The sequence below is a fragment of the Melospiza georgiana genome, chromosome 8 (assembly GCF_028018845.1).
Source record: "Melospiza georgiana isolate bMelGeo1 chromosome 8, bMelGeo1.pri, whole genome shotgun sequence".
NCBI lineage: Eukaryota > Metazoa > Chordata > Aves > Passeriformes > Passerellidae > Melospiza > Melospiza georgiana.
Genome location: NC_080437.1, coordinates 26,843,433 through 26,864,936, shown reverse-complemented (window position 1 = coordinate 26,864,936; position 21,504 = coordinate 26,843,433). Strand labels below are relative to the sequence as shown.

The following is a 21,504-nucleotide window of genomic DNA, read 5'->3' as shown; positions in this document are numbered from 1 at the left end:
TGAGAAACCATTGCCCTGTGCAGTTAAAGGGGGTTTACTGATCTAACAAGATGAGACGGACCTCTAAAATTAGAGAAGCTGTAAAAGGGAGGAGGGGAAAAGTTCATCATTCCCATCTAATCCAAATTTGATCTTTTTTCAGGCTAAAATATTTGATGTTGCTCTTTTCTTTGGGTATCCAACCTTTATGCAGCAGTGTCTCTGAAGCCTGAAGATAAAAAGCCCTTCTCCACAATAGAGTGGAATGTTACTTCTGCTATAAAAGGCAGTGGCATCAGAAACTGATGTTTAAAAAGTCGTTTAATGACATCTTACAAGCATAGAAATCTCTGTATTATTTCATATGGAAGTTTGTTCTGAGTTATGCTGTTCCATGGCTAGTTTGGTAAGATAGGAGGATCTGAAGAGGAATTATGCAATGGAATACACGTCACCAGAGTTACAACAGATACATCTACATTGGTGTTTTAGCCTTACCTCATTATATTTTTGATTCTGTACTATTGATTTTGTGTGCCACAGACTATTTCCTCTCCAGGTTTTATTTTCCAGTGAATTTACCAGGTGTCTCCGAGAAGAAGCTGAGTGAACAACATGGATTAGTTTGTTCTAAGGGTTGTTCACTATGGCTTGTACAGCTGTGATTGATCTCTGCAAAGAATGCTATGCTTTAGCAGAATAGATACCAGCCAGTCTTTAGCAGTTCAGAGAGACAAGGTTTGCATCACAGCAAGAGCAGTGCAGATCAATTCAGGTGGATAATTCTGATCTCAGGACAAGAGTACTTAAGCCTATTCAGCACCATTGTCCAAGCTTTCAGGTGATAAAAAAGCACTTACAAGACTTAGAGCCTCATGCTTGGGCAATTGCAGAGACTTTATGTCAACTTTCAGTCCTGCCAGCCAGGTGGTGTGCTTTAACCCCAGCTGCTCTCTCACTCGCCCCCACCCCAGGAGGATATGAAGGAGAATCAGAAATAAAAGCCCCAAACTCATCCCTTGAGACAAGAAAAGTTAATGAAACAAAGTAAAATGTAACAATTAAAGGGTGAGAGGGGAGGGGAGGGGGGAGAGAGATAACCCCCAAGAAAAACAAGTGATGCTCAATACCATTTATCACCACCTGCCAACAGACACCAAATTGTTCCCAAACTGAGATCTGCCTTTCATCCAGGTAACTCCCTCAGTTTATATAAACCTGGAATGATGGTTAAAATATCTCTTTGGACAGTTTGGGTCAGCTGTCCTGGCTGTGCTTCCTCCCAGATTTTTTGTGGACTTTTTTACTGACACTAACTAGTTGGTGACTTACTTAGCATAGACCCCACTCAACCACAGCCAAAATGTTTTTCTGTTACCAACATTATTCTCATGTTGGTAACAGAAAAATTCAAAACAGAACACTGGACCAGCTGCTAAGGAGAAAAGAGCTCTGTCCCAGCCAAACCAGATAATGGTTCTGATTTGTGTGCTGCCCTGATTATTAGGAAAAATCCTCTTTTTCCCTGTCCTTGCATTTAACAGTCATAAGTCTTACTGCTGTCTAATGCTGTGCATTATGGTATGAGTGGATTTGCTCTTCTGGCTTGTCCAACTGGGAATTCTTGCATGTTTCTCATAACTGACCATTTCCTTCACCTTTCATCTGACACAGATAAGAGTAAGAAATAACCTCACCCTGATTGCACAATTTCCTTTCATCCCATAGAACCTGTCCTGTGTCCTGTTGGAATATTCCCACTGTCATCATCCCATGACTTCTTGACCAAATTCTTGTTGACCTTGACAGAGGAACAAATATTCTCTGCTTCCCTGAGTTGGTAACTGGAGTTACCGACTCTCCACCGGAACAGCTTGGAAGGCAGATTTGGCAAATATCTCTTTCTTAACCCATTACTTGAAGGAGAGACAAGCCTCTCATTTGTGTCACCTACAAATGACAACTCATGGCACTCTCAATCCCCTCTATTCTTTCTTTCTGAATTGTGTCACATTTTGAAAAATTATCCAATGCAATAGTTAGAATAGAGATTGTATGATAAAATATGAGCTGCTTCTCCTGCTTGTCACATCTTTAAATTATTTATAGCAATAATCAGCTGAACTATATTAAGCCAAAAATTACAAGAAATTTGAGTGTGTAGGTTTCTGTTCATTTACATTACTCTAAATAAAAGTTGATTGAAAATGAAAAGAAGAAAATTGAATTACTTTAACTGATTATGCAGAGAAATGTCAGTTTAATAGTTTCCTATTGTTTCTTTGTAATTTTTTTACTCCCTCTCCAAGTCTTCTTGGTGTCTTCTGCAGGTGGGAAATTTTATGAGAAAATTCTTCCCATGAGTGGAAAAAAATTACACATTTCATTAAACTCATACAAATTTATGACTTAATTTCGAGTAAAACCTACATCACAGGTCAGACTGGAAGAAAATATTTTCAAAATGGAGTTTTGAATCTGTTCTAAAATGCCTATTTAAACTGTTATTAATTTTGTACTTCTTCGGTTTGCCATTGATAGCAAGGCTTCTTCCAGTCCTTATTTGCACTCACAAAACCCCAGAAAATTTTAAACTGTCAGGATGGAATGGGAAGATGGTGGAGCCTGAGGGGACTTGAATTTGGCTCTGTCACAGCCTTCCTTCAAATGTAGGATTAGTTATCTAGTCTTTCCCTCTGTTTGCCCACCTAGGCAGGGGGAACAGTATTATTTCCCAGCCTGCTGAGAGCCTCATGAGAAAAAAGTAATCAGAAATGTGTTCACTTAGGGAGTGAGGCACGTGGGTCCCTTGGGTTTTGAAATACCTTATTTTTCTTTATGCTGGAGATGTCAAAAAATTTAATTCCAACCTGCCTGGATAAATTTGAAGTGTTTTAATGTTGTGACATGTGAAGTGCTGTTACAGATGTTTAAAGAAATGCTGACCAATTGTTTGGCTTGGCACTGCTGTCAGACCATTGCCCCCTTGAACCAAAGTCTTGCAATACTCTTATGAAGCTCTTTTCTACATGGAAATTTGTCCAAGGACAGAGGACTTACTGTGTTTATATCTTGCAATTGCTTTTCCAGGTGGAATTGTATAACTCTATTCAAAATGTGTCAGTCTCCATGAGCTGAGCAAACAGATCCCATTAGAAATGTGAAAAGCCTTGGGGAATTATTTATACAATGAATTAAAATGACAGACAGTGGTGAGAAGTGTCTGGGTGAAGCAAGGTAATTTGCAAAGCACAAGTAACTTTCTATGAAAATAAATAATTACTTTTAAAAAAAAAGTTTCACCCTGAGAAACTGAGATCAGGCATTATTACTTTCTGGAAAAAAAACCAGCAGGGTTGCACATGAAGGAGTTAGGCATTAAAGCAGAAGCGATATCTATCAATGCCTTGTGAAGGGCTTAACAGGAGGAACATGTGAACATAAATGGCCAGCTGTTGAAGAAGACTTTGACATTACTAGCTTTTGTGAAACATGGTGGTGTGGCAAAAATCAATGGGAAGCTTTACTACCTGGCTATGAAACCAAAGTAAAGAGTTTCAATTTGAGGGATGAAGGAATAGCATCTCAACCTCAAAGTCTCCCCAGAAAACAAGAGTGCAAAAGTCAACAACTCTACAGCAGAGATTACAAACAGGCCTGAAACACTGCATACAGGAATACAAATTTGCTCCAGAATTACCTGCTCCAGTATTTTTTGCATTCAAACATGAAAGCTAATTTTTAATGTCTTAATTATTCTTTTATTAAAAACTTGTTAATTTGAAAGCATTTTATTAGTGCAGCCTGTGGCTCTGCAGTTCTGCCTTCTGTAATCTGAAAGGTTCCTTTCCAAAAATCTGCTCTTGCAGAGATTAATACGATAGCAACTGGCAAATCTTGAGCTCACCTGGCCATTCCCTTTGGAGGCAAACCAGGTGGCAAACTCAGTTATGTGTCAGGTTGGAACACAAGATCTAATAGTCTTTGCTTAACTTGGAAATGCCTGGCTTGTGCCAGGGGTGGATTCATGTGCAGAAAGGGCAAAATGCCAGAGCCCATCTCTGCCAGTGCTCCTGCCCTGCTGCTCACAGACCACACCACAGGTGATGCTGCTCCTGGCTGCCACTTGGACCACGGTTAGAGCAGCAAATTAAACTGTGAAGGAAGGAGGGGGGGAATAAGGACATGAAATGCAGTGTTCTCATGGTGGAGCTGGGGGAAGCAGTCAAGTTAATATGTGAAAACCAGGCGTAACTGGTGGGAAAAGAAAATAAAAAGTAAATGGCGCCAATTAAAGTGATTGCTTCTTAATGATATGTGTTATAACAAGTAGCTTAATCTGTTAACATGGGAAGAAAGCTGTACTCAATAAGCAGGAGACATGAGACAGCTTAAAGTCTGCAAGCAATGGCTTTCGTTTTTTCTCACTAAGTGTTCCAGAAAGATCTTGATGCAAAAAAATAAATAAAAAAAAGCCCTCCTGACCAAATGATCAACTGTTCGGTTCTTCCAGTTTTCAGCATCTAATGTAAAATAACTATGGGCAATCTTAAATTTCTAACAAAGGAGAAAACAGCAACTTGCTAGGGAATTTATTGAATCTATATATTCAAAGTGACAGTACTCTGAATGTCAGTCTGTGCTCCTTGGCAAAGAAGAAAATTTCCACAGGGTTCATGTTGCTGGTTGATTCAGAATGCCTGTTATAATTGTGAAATATTGGTAGGAATGGATTGAGATATATTCATGACAGTAGGTGGACTAATGGAATTCAGTGACTTTATTTAAAATGTGCAGGAGTTTATTATAATACTGTAATAGAAATGTCATTTACCCTGACGGGAGGAGAGGGAAAAGCCCTGTCAATGAATAATAATGAAGTTATTTAAATGTCAGCTTTCTTGCAAATAGTTTGCAAAACAGAAATTATTCTATATGTTTCTAGTTTTGTTTTAATTTATTACTGGGAAGGCCAGAGCTTCAATCCCACAATTCTGATGCATTTTTACACTGTGAAATGAGCTAGTAATAATGAAAATGTTTATCTTCTTGCATTGTCTTCTGCTTGACTGGAGAAATAGGGAGTTGGATTTTAAACAGCTACTGGTAAAATTTGGGATTTAATGATAGCAATTACAACTAATATGGTGGGACAGGTGTGAAGTTCAGAATTGAATCTAAATACTTTTATTTTCTGAATGTTATTCTTCTACTGTCATCTGCCTTTCAGTGACATCCACAATGTACCACTCACATCCCCCTTCTCCCCCCAAACAATTTGAGGCACCATTGCAACACACATGTCTGCTCAAGACACAATAAAGTAAGGTTTACTGATCACTCATTTACATACAGTTATGCCATTAGCTGTAGCTATTTAGAGGCCATAGTTTATTTTTGTGTTTTCAGCTCTGCAAGTCCTGGGTTTAGTGCTTTACAATGATTTCTCCAGGCATTTGCTTGCTCATGTTATACAAATGGACTAAAATTGATTTCTCTCTGCAGAACTTCAGAGGAGCAGCCTTCCACACAAAATGTGGAGATGTTGGTTGCTGCATATCCTTTCCCCTTCAGATAACTGGGATTGAATTTGTTGATCCTATTCTGTCATTAATGCCTGCACCCTGCTGAGGTGCATCTGTTTTTTGCAGCTCTTCCAGGTTAGGCTGGCTTCCTATGCCTTCCAATGGCTGATGTGTTTTTATGGGTTAGCAGTCTCATGCTGCTTTATACACCCATTTAATAAGATAAAGAAAGCTTGTTATCTAGGCTGCTAATCAGTGCCTGCTTGTATACACATATACATACATATATATATATAAGAATTAAGACAAATGCAGGTTGGTGATATGCCTGGGGTACATCCCAACAGAGACTTCAAATGTATGCAGGGATATTCCCATGTATGGTTCATTTGATATAATTCTTTTTTCTCCACTGCTCTGCAAATGTTTATATTACCGTTTCTTTGTGTTAAAACACTTATGGATGCCTATCTGCTCTTGTATATATAACATTTTCTCCCTCTGCCCCTCCTTGCCCCTGTTAAAATTAAGGGTAATTGTAAAGTGGGACAAAAGAAAAAACTGGTGAATGGGAAGGTAGAAGGACTATCTATTGTCAGTTTAGAACACAATAATGAGAGTAAGATCTAATAGTAGCTCCTTTGATTGCTTGTGAATTCGTTCATCTGGAAAAAAAATTATGTTTTTCTAAGCTTTTAAATCTTTCGGTTTCTTTTATGGATGTTGACAGAAGCACACGCTTCCATCTGTATAGAGTGTTACCTGTAAATAAAGCTGTGAATGCAAAACAATTGCCTAGAGACTTGAAGTAAGAAGTGGCTGGCAATTCTGAGATTGCTATTTGCAATAGGCTGTTGACATAATTTTGCTGTGTTGTGGCAGGGGTACTGGCTGCCTTTCTTGAACAATTTCAAAGCAAGCTTTATGTCTCAGATTTTCTTTGCTCCTATCCCCTTTTGAAGGATCCCATTTTGAATTCATTGTCACTGGTATACGAAAAAGCAGCATTATTTCGTTAATATATTTTTCCTAACTCAGCGGGTCAGATTTAGTCCTTACTCTCTTTGCATGTCTTTGTCAGCTGAAACCTCACAAAGGGGGTAGCTTTTGGGGGGTTTAGGCAGAGAGCAGCAGAAATACTCATTTCTGAAAAGACTGGGTGGTGAGGTGGGGTGAGGCAGCAAAGGGAAGCTGCAGTCCTTGGCCAGGCTGTGCTCAGCACCCTGCTGCGGATCCCCTCACCTGGATTCTGGAGCATCTCTGAAATATTCAGTAACAGAAACAGCCAGCACGGAATCCTGCTCCTCAATCCTCTGAGGAAATAGCTCAGTTAGTTTATATGTGCTCCTGAGAGAGATGACCTTATAAAGGGAAAGATCAGTCAGCAGCTGAGAATTTGACGTTAATGCTCTAAACACCAAAGGTCATACATGCACACAGGAGGGCGTGTGTTTATTGGAGGGAAGGAGAAATCTATAGACATAAATCATAGGGCAGTTGTTATATGAGCAGGCAGATATGTGCAAAGGCTTCTATAAAGTTCCTGAATAGAAAGACTCAACTTTAATGCAGATTCACGTTTTAGTGCAATTCATCTTTCATGGATAAAACTCTAAGCTGCTGCTTTCTTGTTTTATTCATGCACTGATTGCAAAATCTGAAATCCCAGAAGCTATAATATGAATGTAGGAATGATACTTGATTCAGAAATGTTTCACCCTCCATATTCCACCAAAAAAAAAAAAAAAAAAAGAGTAAGCATTAAAGGTCTTAAATACCTTTGTGAATTTAGCCACTGTTGCCCCGATAGGAGAGAACCTATAAATAAACCTGTAAATAATGAGTGGCAAGATTTTACTTCAGAATGTCTGGTTTTGGAGTGCTTAGCAAAAGGGAAAATTCTTGTTACTGCTTGCACGTGAAGTTCTGCATAGGCCCATTTGTACATGTTACAGATGAGATACAAGAATATGTTATGCTTTTGAATGTCTGTTACCCAGATATGTGTCCCTTTCTGCAATTTATGGATGCCAACTCTACTGGACTGGGCTGATTATCTAAATCCCTGGGATACTGGGATGGAATTCAGGCAAGCATGAGCTGTACAATGAATAAAAGCTCTGCTGATGATTGATCTTGGTTTCAGGCACATGTTAAGAGTAACTCCTACAGGGACACTGGACAGTCTTATTTGTTCACAGTTTTTGTTCTTCTCCAAGTCATGTAGTCAATGTTTTTATGGGCAGTCCTCATTTCATAAAAATTTTATTTTCTCTACTGAATGGTTGAATGGTGGCTTTTAAGGCAAGAATAAAGCACATGTGTCCAGCCTTTCTGCTAGTCAGTGTTGGAGAAGCTACTTTGGCATATGCTGAGATGAACCATCTTAACAAAATCAGTCCAAGCTTGGAGTTTATGATGAACTGATAACCTTAGTCTCTTGCTGTCTGCTATTTGGCATATCTGACAATCATTATCTTCTGTATGCAGAATGTAGCATTTCTTATTGTGCATGTTTTAAATGCTTTGGGAAGATGCTGGTTGAATTTTTCCTAATCTAATTTAAATGCAAATGAGAAACATGCACATGATGCTATGTGTATATAATTAAGTATCATTATATACTACATGAATCATTGAAAAAGCTCTGGAGAGCCATTCTGCTATTTAAAGCATGACTTATATTGAAAAGCTGCCAAGTGACTTGTGGTTTTGTGATTAAGTGTTTGTACTTACAAGAATCTCTTGAATTGTAGGTCAACAGATTATGGGACAACATATGAGAAACTGAATGATAAAGTTGGTTTGAAGACTATTTTGAGCTACTTGTATGTTTGCCCAACAAACAAACGTAAGGTAGGTGGCGATGTGTTGGCTCATTTTACCTTTATGATGCCATTTCTGCCCTGCAGGTCTCTCCTAATTTTCTCAATATTTGTTACTGTATAAGTAGCAGGAATCTCTCTGTCACTCTTGCCTTGAAAAAAAATGTCTTTAGAAAAATGTCTTTACTTCATCAAAATATAACCCAAATTGTACCACCTATCCCACTTACCAGTAATACCAGGGAAGGATGGCTATTAAATGGACAGTACCATGCATGTGATTGTTTGCTTACCTTCTGGATGGTGTTGATTTTGTTCTCTGGAAGAGAGAGAGCCTTGTTAAAAAGGCAGAAATGCATCTAACAGTGACCAGATTGTATGTAACATTATTTGTCTTCTAAGTGCTCCCAAAGGTGAACTGAACAGGATTTGACAAATTCCTGCAGAGAAAATGTCTTCAAAGCCCAGAAGGTTTTAATCATTCAGACACCCTAGTGACTAACACTTTACTATGAATTTATAATGCTGACATATTCATGAAAGGAATCTGGATGCCTTCTTTGAGATAATTTTGTGACAAAATTTTTCGTTTTCTACTCCTTGTTTCTTAGTCCCTGAGTCACTATATTCAGGCAAAGCTGAATTGCACTGGCAGAAAATGTTAGTAGTCTCATCTCTAAAGGAGTCTGAGTGTATTTGGGCAGCTGAGGTCACTATAATGCAGTTCTCACTGTACTGAAACAATTATGTGTCTTTAAGACAGACAGTGAAAGGAAGAGGGAGCTGTCCTAACGAGAAAGGACAATGCTTAGCAGTTTAAATTGCAATTAAATGGCCCCAAATTAGTGGAGAGATGTCATCTCATTGATACTGACCCTGAAGGAGATATGAAACTCTTCTCTAGGAGCTGAAGAATGAATTGATGAGATCACTTAAATGTCCTTCAGCAAGCCAACCAACGTGCAGGCTGGCACTGAAAAACCTTCCTCACCTCTGGCTGCATCCTGCTCCCTCCCACTCCCTGCCCTTCTCTGCCATCCTTGTTTGTGTAGCCATCTGGTGAGCTGGATCCAGGACTGACCTGCCTGAAAACGAATCCCTTTCCAGCTCAGAAACTAAATAGATGGAAGGAAAAAGCTTCCAGGCAGAAGTGTGGAACTATCTTTTCTGGCAGAAGTCTGCTGGAAAGTTGGCCTGTAGTCAATATGATCTAGTGCCAGAAGAAATCTGCAACACCTGGGATGAGAGGACCTAGGTAATGGTCAGGTGGAAAGACTGAATTTTTCAATGCTTATTTTAGCAGGAGCAGAGTTAGGCTTGCAGGGAGAACTTCGGGAGGCCCTCCTTATGCTGTTTTTGTAGAACATCAGGCCATTCTATCAATAAACATTTGATTTTAGACACCCAAATAGTCTCCCGAGGCTAAGAGGGCATGGCATGTGTCCACACTCAGAATTCTTCCACGGGGAAAGCAAAAATACAGAAGATTAAAGTCTTTATTATTCCTGCTATGGAATGAAAAGAAGGAAACACATTAAAAAATTTTGCCACCAAGGAAAAATCTATGGCTTCTAAGACCTGATCCCCTCTCCTCCCCTAAAACTCTGATAACAATGCTTTCAGAAACTCTGATCACTTTGAAAGTTGCATTTTGTTTCACTAATGTGGGCTGGGTGTATAAATACAGAAATACTTTTGAAATTTAGCACTCAACTCCTCTAAACTCCATGAGTTTTATAAAATTTGTGCCCTTCATGTGAAGGGTTTATGCACTGCTGCAGTTAGTGTGGGGCAAATGCTAGCAGTGTGCTTTCCCTAAATATGAGTTGTATGTGGTGATTTCTCAGAATACAGCAGCAGCCTTCAATGTCCTTTGTTTCACAAGGCCTTCCTTGGCAGAGAGAAAAGGCTTCTTCAGTAGTGGAAAAGAAAATGGTGCATTTTTCATCTTGAAGTTATTAGATGAGAGACCTTGCTACAGCAGTGATCCGTAAGGGGGTCAGCATGTACTTTACTTACTGAAGTTGCCTTGTTTAGGAAAAAAAATAATTCTTTTAGCACATATTTAACTTTTAGGAGTAGTTCCATTGAAACAGAAGGTAAATTTTGAACTTAGCTGACTCAGGACTGATTGCTTGTGATGAAAGAAAGCAAGTGTACCATTTATGTAAGTCTTGTCTCTTTGCAAAGCAGAGCACTTAGAACAGTGAACGGTAGAATGCATGTAATTGGATTTATTAAAATAATTGATAGATTTGTTCATGAATTTCTGATTATTTTCACATTCTGGAAATGAACAAACAACATCATGTTGAATAAATTGTTTGTTGTAATTTATTTGCTCTTCTCCATCTAGAAGAAAAATGGGTCTATAAATACCCATATTTGCAGAGCTTCCCACAGCCCATGCATGCCAATTTATTTCTAAAAGCTTTTGACTTCCAATTCATGTCTCTTTATTGAACAAAATTAAATCCTTTAACCAGACATCACAGGCAATGTCCTATTCCAAAAGGATGCTTGGGAAAAAAAATTAGAACAAAGTCTATCATTATTTACAATTTAAACTGATGACCTATTGCTGTTGCTTGGCATTTTTCTGAATTACAATATTTTCCAAAGGAAATGACAGAAAATTGTTACTAACATAGTGATGTATAAGTCCTGGCAAAGAGAAGTGGAAACATTTTTTAGTTTTCTTTCCTTTTACTGAATTACTGTGCTACCTGGTCGTATGACAGATGACAGAGATCGGGGGTAAAAAATGTACCACATGGATCTTGCCAAAGACACAGAGCCTGTTTGAGTATTTGTCAACAAGTCTCCAGAAGAGACATGTGCAATGTGCAATAAATCCCTAGGCTTAGGTATGTCAACACTGGTTTATTTGTTAGGTTCATAGAGACTTCTGTGATGAGAAAGAAAATAATTTGAATGCTTCTACATGAAGAAATACTGTTTGGGAATAATGCTGATGGGTTACAAACTAAACTAAAATACAAATCCAAGTAGATACCTTGAAATTCTGTTTTCACAGAAGCGTGTTGTTGATTTTCCTAGAAAGTCACATGCACTAAGCTTTGCAGTCTTTCTCTATAAAAGCTTTTCAGACAGGTTGTTTTTACTCATTGCATGGAAAATCATAGGCATACACATGTAAAAAGTGAATGGGTTGTGGTGGGGACTCCAGAATTTGTTTAACTGGAGGTGTTCTCTGACTCAGGCAGTGCTGCTGGCTGGTTTAGATGCTGTATCCTTGTAGGAAGCACAGTGCTCTCTGCAAAGAGCCAGTTTGTGCAGCCCTTTTGTTCTTTGCACTTTCAAGCCCCCTGTATCAGTGTATCTTCAGTTAATTAACAAATGCTGGGTGATAGTATCTGCCAGTGACTTTAATGCTGTTAATAGGACTAGTGCATCAGATATTTCCTGTGGGTTTTTGTTTTTGTGGTAGTGTTTGTTTGTTTGTTTTTATTCTCTCCCTTTCCACGGGCCTGCCTTGATTTTTTTTTTTTTTTGCTTTATTCCTCCAACTGTTCAGATTTTAATTGCTGTGTGGAACAGTGTTACTTTTTTTTTTCCTCTTTAAAGATGAATGGATTACAGATGCCTTCCTCTTCATTGATATTCACTGCTTGTGTTTATCACCTTTATCACAGTGTGTTAAGCATTGTCCTGGTGAGTGTGTAGCACCAAGATAGCAGATATTTATTGTAAATAAAATTGCTTGGGCTTCAATGCTGGCTAGATCCCCAACTACTTCAAATTTATTTATATTAATGAGTTTTAAATTAAGGGAAATTAAAGGAATGGCAGCCTAGCCTTCTGTTCTTTCTAGCATTGGCTGGTGGTTCGTACAGAGTAAGTGGCAGAAGTTTCTATTTGTCAAGACAGTAGAAAATTTACCCTTATTAGCTGAAATGGAAATGATTGAGTGCTACTTTCTATCCTGTGGTATTGGGCAAGTTGATTTGCCTTAGGGAAGTTCTGTTTGTGAAATGTAAACTGCCCCCTTGTATAAAGGGTAAGACCTGGAGCTGTGTGCTTTATTTACACTTTTCTAAGGGCTGTGGTAAGTGTCCACAGAGGTGAACAGTTCCACCTGGCATTGCTGCTTCTCAGGAGTCTGCTTATCTTCAGTTGCTAAAATCACTTTGAGAACACTTCTAAAAATTCTATTTCTGACCTGCCTTGCTATGGAAACTTTCAGAGCTCTGATGTGAGGGCAGGTGTTGATTTTTTCAGTCAAGGAAAAACAGTTTTTTCTGGCCGTGTCCTCCTTGTAGCCTCTGTAAATTTTGGTGTGAAGGCTTTCAGTTTGTGTTGGAGAGGTTAGAGCTCAGCAGAGCTCTGAGCACACCTCACTGTGGGCTGAGTCAATCCTGTGGTGGTCATGGGATGGCATCCTTAGCAAATTAGGCACAGTGGGAAACCAGCCTCTGTCAGTCATGCACATTGTGTGATTGCAGTCCACTCTTGCTGAGGTAAAAGCAATTATTTTCTTGCTCTTCTCTTTTTTTTGGAAGGAAAGGTCCTTGTTAGCTGCAGGCTGTGAGTCAAGCTTTCAAAGAGACAGTCATAAGAGACCAAAAAGCATATGTGAATGGTTGGAATTGTTTGGGGGTTTTTGGTTGGTGGTTTTTTTTTTTTTTTCACTGTGTGTTTGTTTGTTTGTTTGCTTTGTGGGGTTTTTTTATGGTTTTGGGGGTTTTTGTTTGTTTGGGGTTTTTTTGAAATGTTGTAGTGAACAGAAGATTTCAAGATGCTCTCTGAGAATGTTTTCATACCTTTTTAAAGGGAGGAGCCACTTTGTCCTGCACCGTTTTGGAGATCAAAACATAAATTTGTTCAAATGGAAACTTCTGTTTGGATTAAATGCTCTATAACATAGGACGGTGAATGAAATGTCTCCTATGCTATGACCACAATTAATGATTCCTTTATAGCCTCATCATTTGCTTCAGAGAGAGTATTTTTTTCTCTAAATACAGTGGCCTAAATCTGTTTCATTCAGCAGTTTGAGCTACAGGGTCCACCTCATCTGAAAAGGGTTGAAAACCTACAGGAGATTATCTTGGGCTGCAGGGGTGGTTCAATGGATAGCACTGTACACATGCAAACAGTTCCCTACCCCTGGGAACAGGGATGTGTCACACTGAGAACTAAGAAGTCTTTAATTTTCTGCAGTTCCGCAATAATGATGGATTAAGTCAACTGCTTTACAAGCCTCTGGTGGTGGTAACTGGAAAATCTGATAATCTTGGGATGTCCTTGGGTTAATGCAATTACAGTTTTCACTTTTGCTTGTAATACCTTTAGATTCAAGAGTAATTCTGGCTGTGAACCAGATAAACAAGTTTAAACTTTATTTCCATTTCAGAAGACTGTCTTTTCTGCCTCCTATCTCACATGCAAACAAGGATAACTTTTTACTAGTTTAGGAAGGTGGATTGTTGCTCACATCTGCTGGATGTGATCTGGCAGTTGGGTAGTTTCTCTGGAGACACTGAAGATGTGTCACTGTAAAGCTGGTGCTGTCTTTAATACTGAGTTTGTGGGGAAACAAATAATTAACAATCATTTGGTCCATATTAACAAACTGAAGGCAGAACCTCATCTTTCAAAGTGAATATTTTTACTTTTGAAGTGTCTGGCAGCATCTGCTACCAAACTTTCTGATTCATGGCTGCAGTACATGACAGCTCTCACAATAGCCATTGCACACAAAGCCCTTGCCATTACTCTACATCCATATCTCTTCTTGGATATGAAGTGAAATCAAAGCCCATTTATTCCACTTCTGCTCTTGTAAGCCTATCAAATATAGTGGCAGTTCTGACATTTCCTCACTCAGAGTAGCACTACAGTCTGCCTTTGTATCTCACAGAAGTCTCCAAGGGCACACTGGGTGTTGAAACTACTGATAGGGAGGTACAAGCCACGGAATCCAACTTGAGAGTTTCAAAAGTGTTCTTTCCCTTCTGAGTCCGTTCCCTGTTTTCTGCAAACTGGACAATTAAAATTTATGCAAGATAATCTCTTGTTGAATGTCCTTCAATTATTTTATCCCTTTTAAATTCCTCTGTGATTTACCAAATACTCTGGAACAGATGACATCCCTTTTGGCAAGGAAGGACACGTGCCAGCAGCTTAGAGAGTGCTGGAGCAATGTTGCTTGCAGGCCATAAGCAGGCAGCTGGGATTGATGGCAGAGCAAGAACAGACCTGTCATAGCTTCAAACTTGTAGCTCCATTCATTTCCATAAGTAAGGCTGTTCAAACCAGGAAGAAATTGAGTTGCCATAATATTGATTTTTTTTTTCCTATGAAAAACTGGTCCCAAGCAGTTGAAAATCAGTTTGTTCAGTGTCCCATAAAGTTGGGCTAAAAATATGTACAGCAGGCTTTTTTAAGTTACCTTCTGGGTTTTGAGGTATTAAAGATACATAACTAAATCTCTTTTATCTCCTTTCCCTGTTGTGCCATGGTAGGAACATTACTTTTTGGTCATGAAATTTGGAAGTTGTCTTCATACTATATATCTTTGGAAGTTCACCTTCAAGGGAAAAAGAATATGATACTGTGACACATAACCATACAATGACTGTTTTGTGGCACTTTGGAAATGATAATGTAAAAAAACCCCAAAATATTGTTTGAATATTGACCACTCAACCCTCCCTTGCTAGGCCTGCAGCAAAGTGCTCTCTGTTCATTAGCAGATTGTGTGATCTGTAGGGCATGTTTGCCAGCAGATTGCAACTGCTGACTCCTTCTGCAGTCTAGATATGTTGCTATGCACAAATGAATGATGAAATTAAAGGATACTCGAGGGTTTTGCCTTCTGTCTAGCTGTGCTTGGAGTACAGGGAGAAAAAAGTGAAGAAAATAAACAAGAAAAATATTATAGATTATTAAACTTCTGATTGATAAGAGCTAGTAAATGCAGAGAGAGGGGAGTGATGGCAAAGATTAATGGATGTAATTAGAAAGCCATCTACTGCTAAGAAAATGTGGAATTTGACTTGTATGCAAATAGCATGAGAAATAGAGACCAACAAGTGATGACTCAGATTTCAAATTGAGAGTAAAAGATCCTTGAGGAGGCAGCCAAGCTTCGTGGAGCAAATGGGAATAATTAAGTGTCTGGTATGAAAAAGATGTTGCAAAAACCATGAATGGTCTTTTCCTTTTAGTGCTACTAAGTGAAAGGCTTAGATTTCTTGTTGGAAGGACAGATAGAGGTTTTCCAGAACCTGAATAATAATGATGATAATAAAAAAGAGTCAAATATAACACCAAACAGAGAATTCAAGTGTCAGAACTGACTGAAAATAAGGCACTGTAATCTGTATCTTTTCTCTTGTGTTTTTTGATTCCCATCTCTCCACCTCCTTCTCAATAGCAGTCAAAAAGGAATTAAAACATCTAGGAAAGGCATATAACTTGGGGAGCAAGGATAATGCAATGCCTATCACACAGCTGTGAGAGCAATGGCATAGGGAGGTTGTGGGTGGGAATAAACAGAATTAATTCTATTTCTATCTGCCACAACATGGCTTTCAGATGGGCATGGGTCTCCCACAAATTTGCACAAACTCAAGTTTTTCTGTGGAGGAATCTCTTCCACCATGTTCAGAAGGACTGAAATGTGGTCAGTGTTTCTGTAAAGGTAAATATTTTAGGGATAAGTGAGAGCAAAGGAGAGAAAACTGTTGAGGAGCCGACCAATGACAATGGCAATTGTTGGAGGCAGTGCTGAGGATGGTGTTGAGGTTGACATTAACCAAAATACATTCACAAAGAGCTATCAGAGGAGTGCTTGCTATGTATTCTGATTCAATGGATCAAACCCTAGACCACTGTTTCATAAACATTTTTTCATGGATAGGGGAGTGAAATCATGCCATGGTGAATGCTTCAGGTCACACTTGTACCTTCCCAGTGTTTCTGTGCACATTTGCTAAGAAGAACATGTGGGGATTTGAGAGAAATACTTGGTAGTAAATTTTGAGTGTGGCCAACTGTTACCATAAATCTGTCAGCCAACACACTTTTGTTGCTTTTTCTTAAACTGACACTGCAGTTAAAAAGCTGGTGAAATATTTTCAAAAGATAATGTTTCACAGAAACATTTAAATTAGCACAGATTTGACAAGCAAAAATCAAATTTGCAGTTTTGTATTGCATATAGAATGTTATGAATAATGGATTTTGTTATTTAGAGAAAGAAAAAAGATCATATTAATTGAAAGCACTTATTCCTAGTCAAAACAGTATTTTTTTCTGCTGAGGTCATCTAAGACTTTTCTGTCTTGAAGAGATTGATGTTAGAATAACAATGTTTTGGGTGCAAAAAGCTAAGGCCATTTTGTTTTGAAATGTTTCCTTTTAAAATTCTTTAGAGATTTACCAAGATAAATTCTACTGAAAACGGTAGAACATAATGGTGCTTAAATTACATTTTTAATCACTTTGCTGATTCTGTTGTTGTTAAAACTCTGCCCTGAACAGCTTCAATTCAAAACACTGAATTCTCCACTACACATAAGCATTTAGGTCTCTCTGCCTCTTTGTAAATATAAAATCTCTTCAGTCTCCAGTCCCATGTACCTAATTCCTTCATTAGAGATAATAAGGAGAATTAGAAGGGAACTGTGGTCTGGTCCTTTCATTACAAATTCTTTGTGTGCAGGCATTTCTCAGGGTTTTGTCTCTCTTGTGGAGTGATGAGATGTTTATGTGTTTGTTCAGTGTCTTTTTCCACGCAGACCAATGATAGCTGTGGAATAAGTTCTCCATGCAAATGCATAGTTACCAACAAAACCTTAACTTGTGATGCCTAATCACAATGCAGAATTAGAAGATGTATCTTCATCAGATATGGTGAAAAAGAAAAATCACCTTTCCCTGCATTAGGGCTCCTTTGCACACCACATTGCATAGAGTTTGAATATTATTTTTCTGTGGTTTTTTTGTTTGGTTTTTTTTTTTCCAGACAGAAAATGTTTTAGAGGATTTAGCCTTGTGTTGCTGGTCTCTTTGTTTCCTCATAGGCAATTTCTGTGAACTCTACTCTTGAGCACGTTGTGTGCTCTGGATGTAGTTTTCTGGTGAAGACAATCCATTAGAAGTAATTCCTTGATAATAAGCATGGCAATGGCCTCACAGCTGTTCCTGGACATTATGCAGCCCTGAAAACACAAAATCATATTATTGTGACTCACCCTTCTGCGTCAAGACCAAGATTCATCTGTCCTATTTATAAGTTAAGAATTTATAGGAAGAGATTTTTTTTTCTCTGTGTTTGAACAGAATCTGTTCCTTTGGGTCCTGGTGTACAACTTGTCTTCCATTTATTACTAATGGTAAACAATCAGTGTAATAGCTTAGCAAATCTGAATGACAGCAGTTTGTGCTTAGCTTTTGGCAGTGAAGGGAGAAACACAAACACATCCATATGTCCTCCCCAATGCCATGTTGCTCAGCTCCCAGAAAGTAAAGAACAATTGCAGATGAGCCCAGGTACTATAAACTGGGGAAGAAAGTGTGGCAGTTTCTCTGTTTCTTTGCTTCTACTTGAGTCCTTTGCTCATTTATGGTTTTGGGGTTTTTGGTAATAGGTTGTTCAGGAGAAATATTGTCAGTCCTATTTTATGACTGAGATAAAATCTATGTTTTTCTAAGGTCAAAAAATAATCAGCTGCTGAGAGAAACTAAACACAGGATTTTGGTTGAAATCCTAGCCACAAAATTATCTTTTCTCCTAATTCTTGTGATTCTGGAAGATCACAATCTTCCGGATCTCCTTTTATACCATTTCTTTCTGAGAGGGAATCACAAACTGCCGTTCACCTGTGGAAGTTTGTGCCCTTCATTTGTATTGCTCAAAAATATAAACAAACCCTTTCACCAAAAAAAAAAAAGGAAAAAAGGTGCAGAAAGGAAGACATCAATAATTTGACCCTCTTTGGCAGAGTGGCACTAGGTTATAGAGGAAGCTTAAGTCATCATTCAATGATCCAGTGTAACAGTGGACAAATCATTGCTGCTCCAAACTCCTGGCATGGCAACATTAGTTTTTAAACTGAAATAAATTCCTCTAATGAAAATATGTCTTGACATTTCAAACCTTGGAGCTGAGAGCTGTCTCCCAAGTCATGTTCCTTGTTAAAGTGCTTCACTGTTGTCTTTCTGTACTACCTCTACCAGCAAAACTTTTCCATGTGCTCCAGGATGCCAAACCTTTTCTGATGCTGCTGTTTCAAGTGTGTTGCTGCCATTTGCAAGCTCTCACAGGAGCATTCAGTCAATTACCACCAAAGGCTCCAATTGTTGCAGAGAGACTGACCTTCCCCCCTTGGGCACCAATTAAAATCTATTACTCTTTTCCCATGTACTTGCTGTAATTGGAGCTCTGGCTGCTTGCCTGGTTGAACTTGTTGGGTTTTCCTCTCCTATTCATTATGACTGAAACTTTTCTAAAGATGGCAGGAGTGACAATTCCAAACCACATCTGTATGTATCTTGGGGACAACAACATTTTAATGAGACTTCTAGTTTAATCTCTCACTTGTCATCAGGATTATAAGAAAAATCCAAGTGAAGAATAGATATGTTTTATATGATGATATGGCTTATCTTAACTCTCTTGAGCCTCAGAGCCTATCCTTTCTTGTAGGCCAATACACTGGATAGGGATTCCTTTTTTCCTAGAGAGTACGTCTGCAGCTCCTCTCCAAATAAACAGTAAAATAATATTGATAAAAGCATTTTTCTCTCCTGGATAATGTTCAAGTGGTCTATTTTAACTGGCTACCAGCAAGTGCTGTGCTTGTCACAGCATTCCTGTGACGTTGGAGCCACTAAAGTCATGCCATGTACAGCTGCTCTTATGTAAGTGTGGCTGCCACCTCAGTGTCTTTCAAGAGTGAATTTAAGCCTACCCTGAAGGTGAGATTTGCAAACAATGCCAAGCCTGTGCTAAAAGGAAATTCAGGGAGGGAAAAAAAACCAAACCCACACTTCTTGGTGCTTTGGGATTCCCTTGCTTTCAGTGAGGATAATCTAAGCTAAATTATGTGATTGATACTCACCAAATGGTTGATGTGGATCAGAAAAGTCAGCCATGAGGTGGCTCTTTGAGGGTATTTCTGGTTTTTGCAGCCAGGCAGGACCTGCAGGCAGTCTGAGTTTAGTTGGTTTTTCCACCATTTGGACAACAGATGTACCGTAACAAGTCTGCATGTTTAGCAATGTAGCCTTGTGGGGCTAAGTCAGGAGAAATTGAAGTTTAAATTCTTTCTTTAGCTAGGTCCCTGAAGGCACTGTAGATACAGCCAAATCTGTATATAGTTTTATTTTGCTTGGGCACCTCCATGATAAAACCACTCCGGATTGTTGAGGAGGATCCCAGAGTGACTAAATCTAGTCACTAAATCTAGTCTAAATCTAGGCTGACACAGCCCAGGGTATCCTTCAGCTGATTCAGCCACCACCAAAAGGGGCACAGACTCCAATGCAGGTCACAACAGCCTGTCGGGAACTTGGAGTGCTCCATGTGTGACCACAGCCTGTGTCACTGTGTCTCCACAGATGTCAGTACTCAAGTTAACTGAGTTATTTTCATATCTTTAGGAGTGGAGAGGTGACTTTAACAAATGTAAAAAAAAATTAATAATCTGTAACTTTTTATTTTTTTACCTGCTTTCTCATTTAACACATAACTTCGAAAAAGCTGCATTGAAGCTTTGCTCTTGGAGGTGGTAGCTTCTGACTTGAGCAAAACAGAAATTATTTCACTGAGAAAATCTCACTGAGTTTTTTGGGGTGAGGTGCTGTATAAGTGCAAACAGTTTTTATTAATAGTCAATTCATGTGCATAATAAAAAGTATGTTCCCACTATAAAGAAGGTTAATATTGTTCAATATATTTACATTACAGCCATACTAAAGCTGTGTGTATATGTTCTGTTTGGAATTATATGAATAGGTGCTACATTATACTATACACATTTTTGTATTATTGCTGTGTGAGAGATATATGGTCTCTACCACTTGAGATAGCAAAAACATGTATTTCAGTAAAAAGATATTTCCTATGCTTGCTGCACCAATATTTAATGAAATTGTAAATAAGTGAAGCAGATTTATCAAAAGAAAACAACATTATTTTTTGTTGGGGAGAGAGAGAGAGTTTAAAAATCAAAACCCTCTCTCACTCTCTAAGTTTGTCTGCTTTCAAAATCCAAGCAGTGGAAAGGCTGTTCTCTCCTTAAAATGCAAAACCTCAGAAGAAATAAATGCCTCACCCTTCTGAAAAATCCATCCCTAAATGTCAGAAAATATTACTCGGTAATCTGTCAAATCATTCACACTGCAGGCTGCTGTGGTCCAGCTTGAGTTTAATCTGAGGTGAAATTAGTCCATGTTTCTCCCTGCTGGGTCAGACTTTGGTGCCAGGTGGGTTCTTTGGGGCTCTCCAGGGTGGCTGTGACCGCAGGCAGCGTTAATGGTGGTGGAAGGAGGGATTCTCACAGAGGGTCAGGCAGGAACCCAGCTCTCAGCCTGCACCTTCACTCAATATTCTTTACATGAAAGTCTCCTTCTTAATGTGTTTCAGTCCAGAAAAAAAAATATTCCACCTCACTGATTTGTGGAGAGTAGGAAAAATAAGTTTTTCCCTTCTTTGAATATGTGGAAGGGCTCTGCAAACAAACATGCACAAATGCAAAAACACCTGGTAGCCTGTCTCAGCTGGCATAAGCTAACATTTCTAAGAAGCAGTGAAATAAACAAAAAAAAAATCAATTTCCTTTCTCTATTGTACCTGAAATCTCTCTTCTTCTAGGTCAGAATGTATTTGGACCTCTCTAACAGCAGGTGGTGAAGCTGCAGAAAGTATTTGTATGGAAAGGAAGAAGGAAAGCATCTCTTTCCTAAGCTGCAGGGGAAATTTAGGCAGAGAGAATGTAATTAGCCAACCTAAAAAATGCCTGAGAGAACAGAAATTGCCAGCATTGTTCCTGCACAGAGTTTTGAGAACTTTAATAAATGCAAGTGATCAGCAACGTAATTTTAAGTGTAGTCTGGAGGTCTGCAGTAAAAAAAAACACAACAAGCAGACCCAATAACTACAGCAAAATTAGAGGTATTTTTTTCAAGAGGATACTTAACTT

The 21,504-nt window shown here is 38.7% G+C and overlaps 1 protein-coding gene across 3 annotated transcripts in view; it reads left to right on the top strand.

Annotated features, from left to right (window-relative positions):
* The window catches only part of LOC131086579 (VPS10 domain-containing receptor SorCS1), a 257,794-nt gene that overhangs the window by 105,878 nt on the left and 130,412 nt on the right, over positions 1-21,504 (top strand). For all 3 annotated transcript variants that reach the window (XM_058029651.1, XM_058029653.1, XM_058029652.1), the window contains exon 3: positions 8,261-8,360. In XM_058029651.1, coding sequence (XP_057885634.1) covers positions 8,261-8,360 — 100 coding nt within the window. The remainder of the gene's footprint in view (positions 1-8,260; positions 8,361-21,504) is intronic.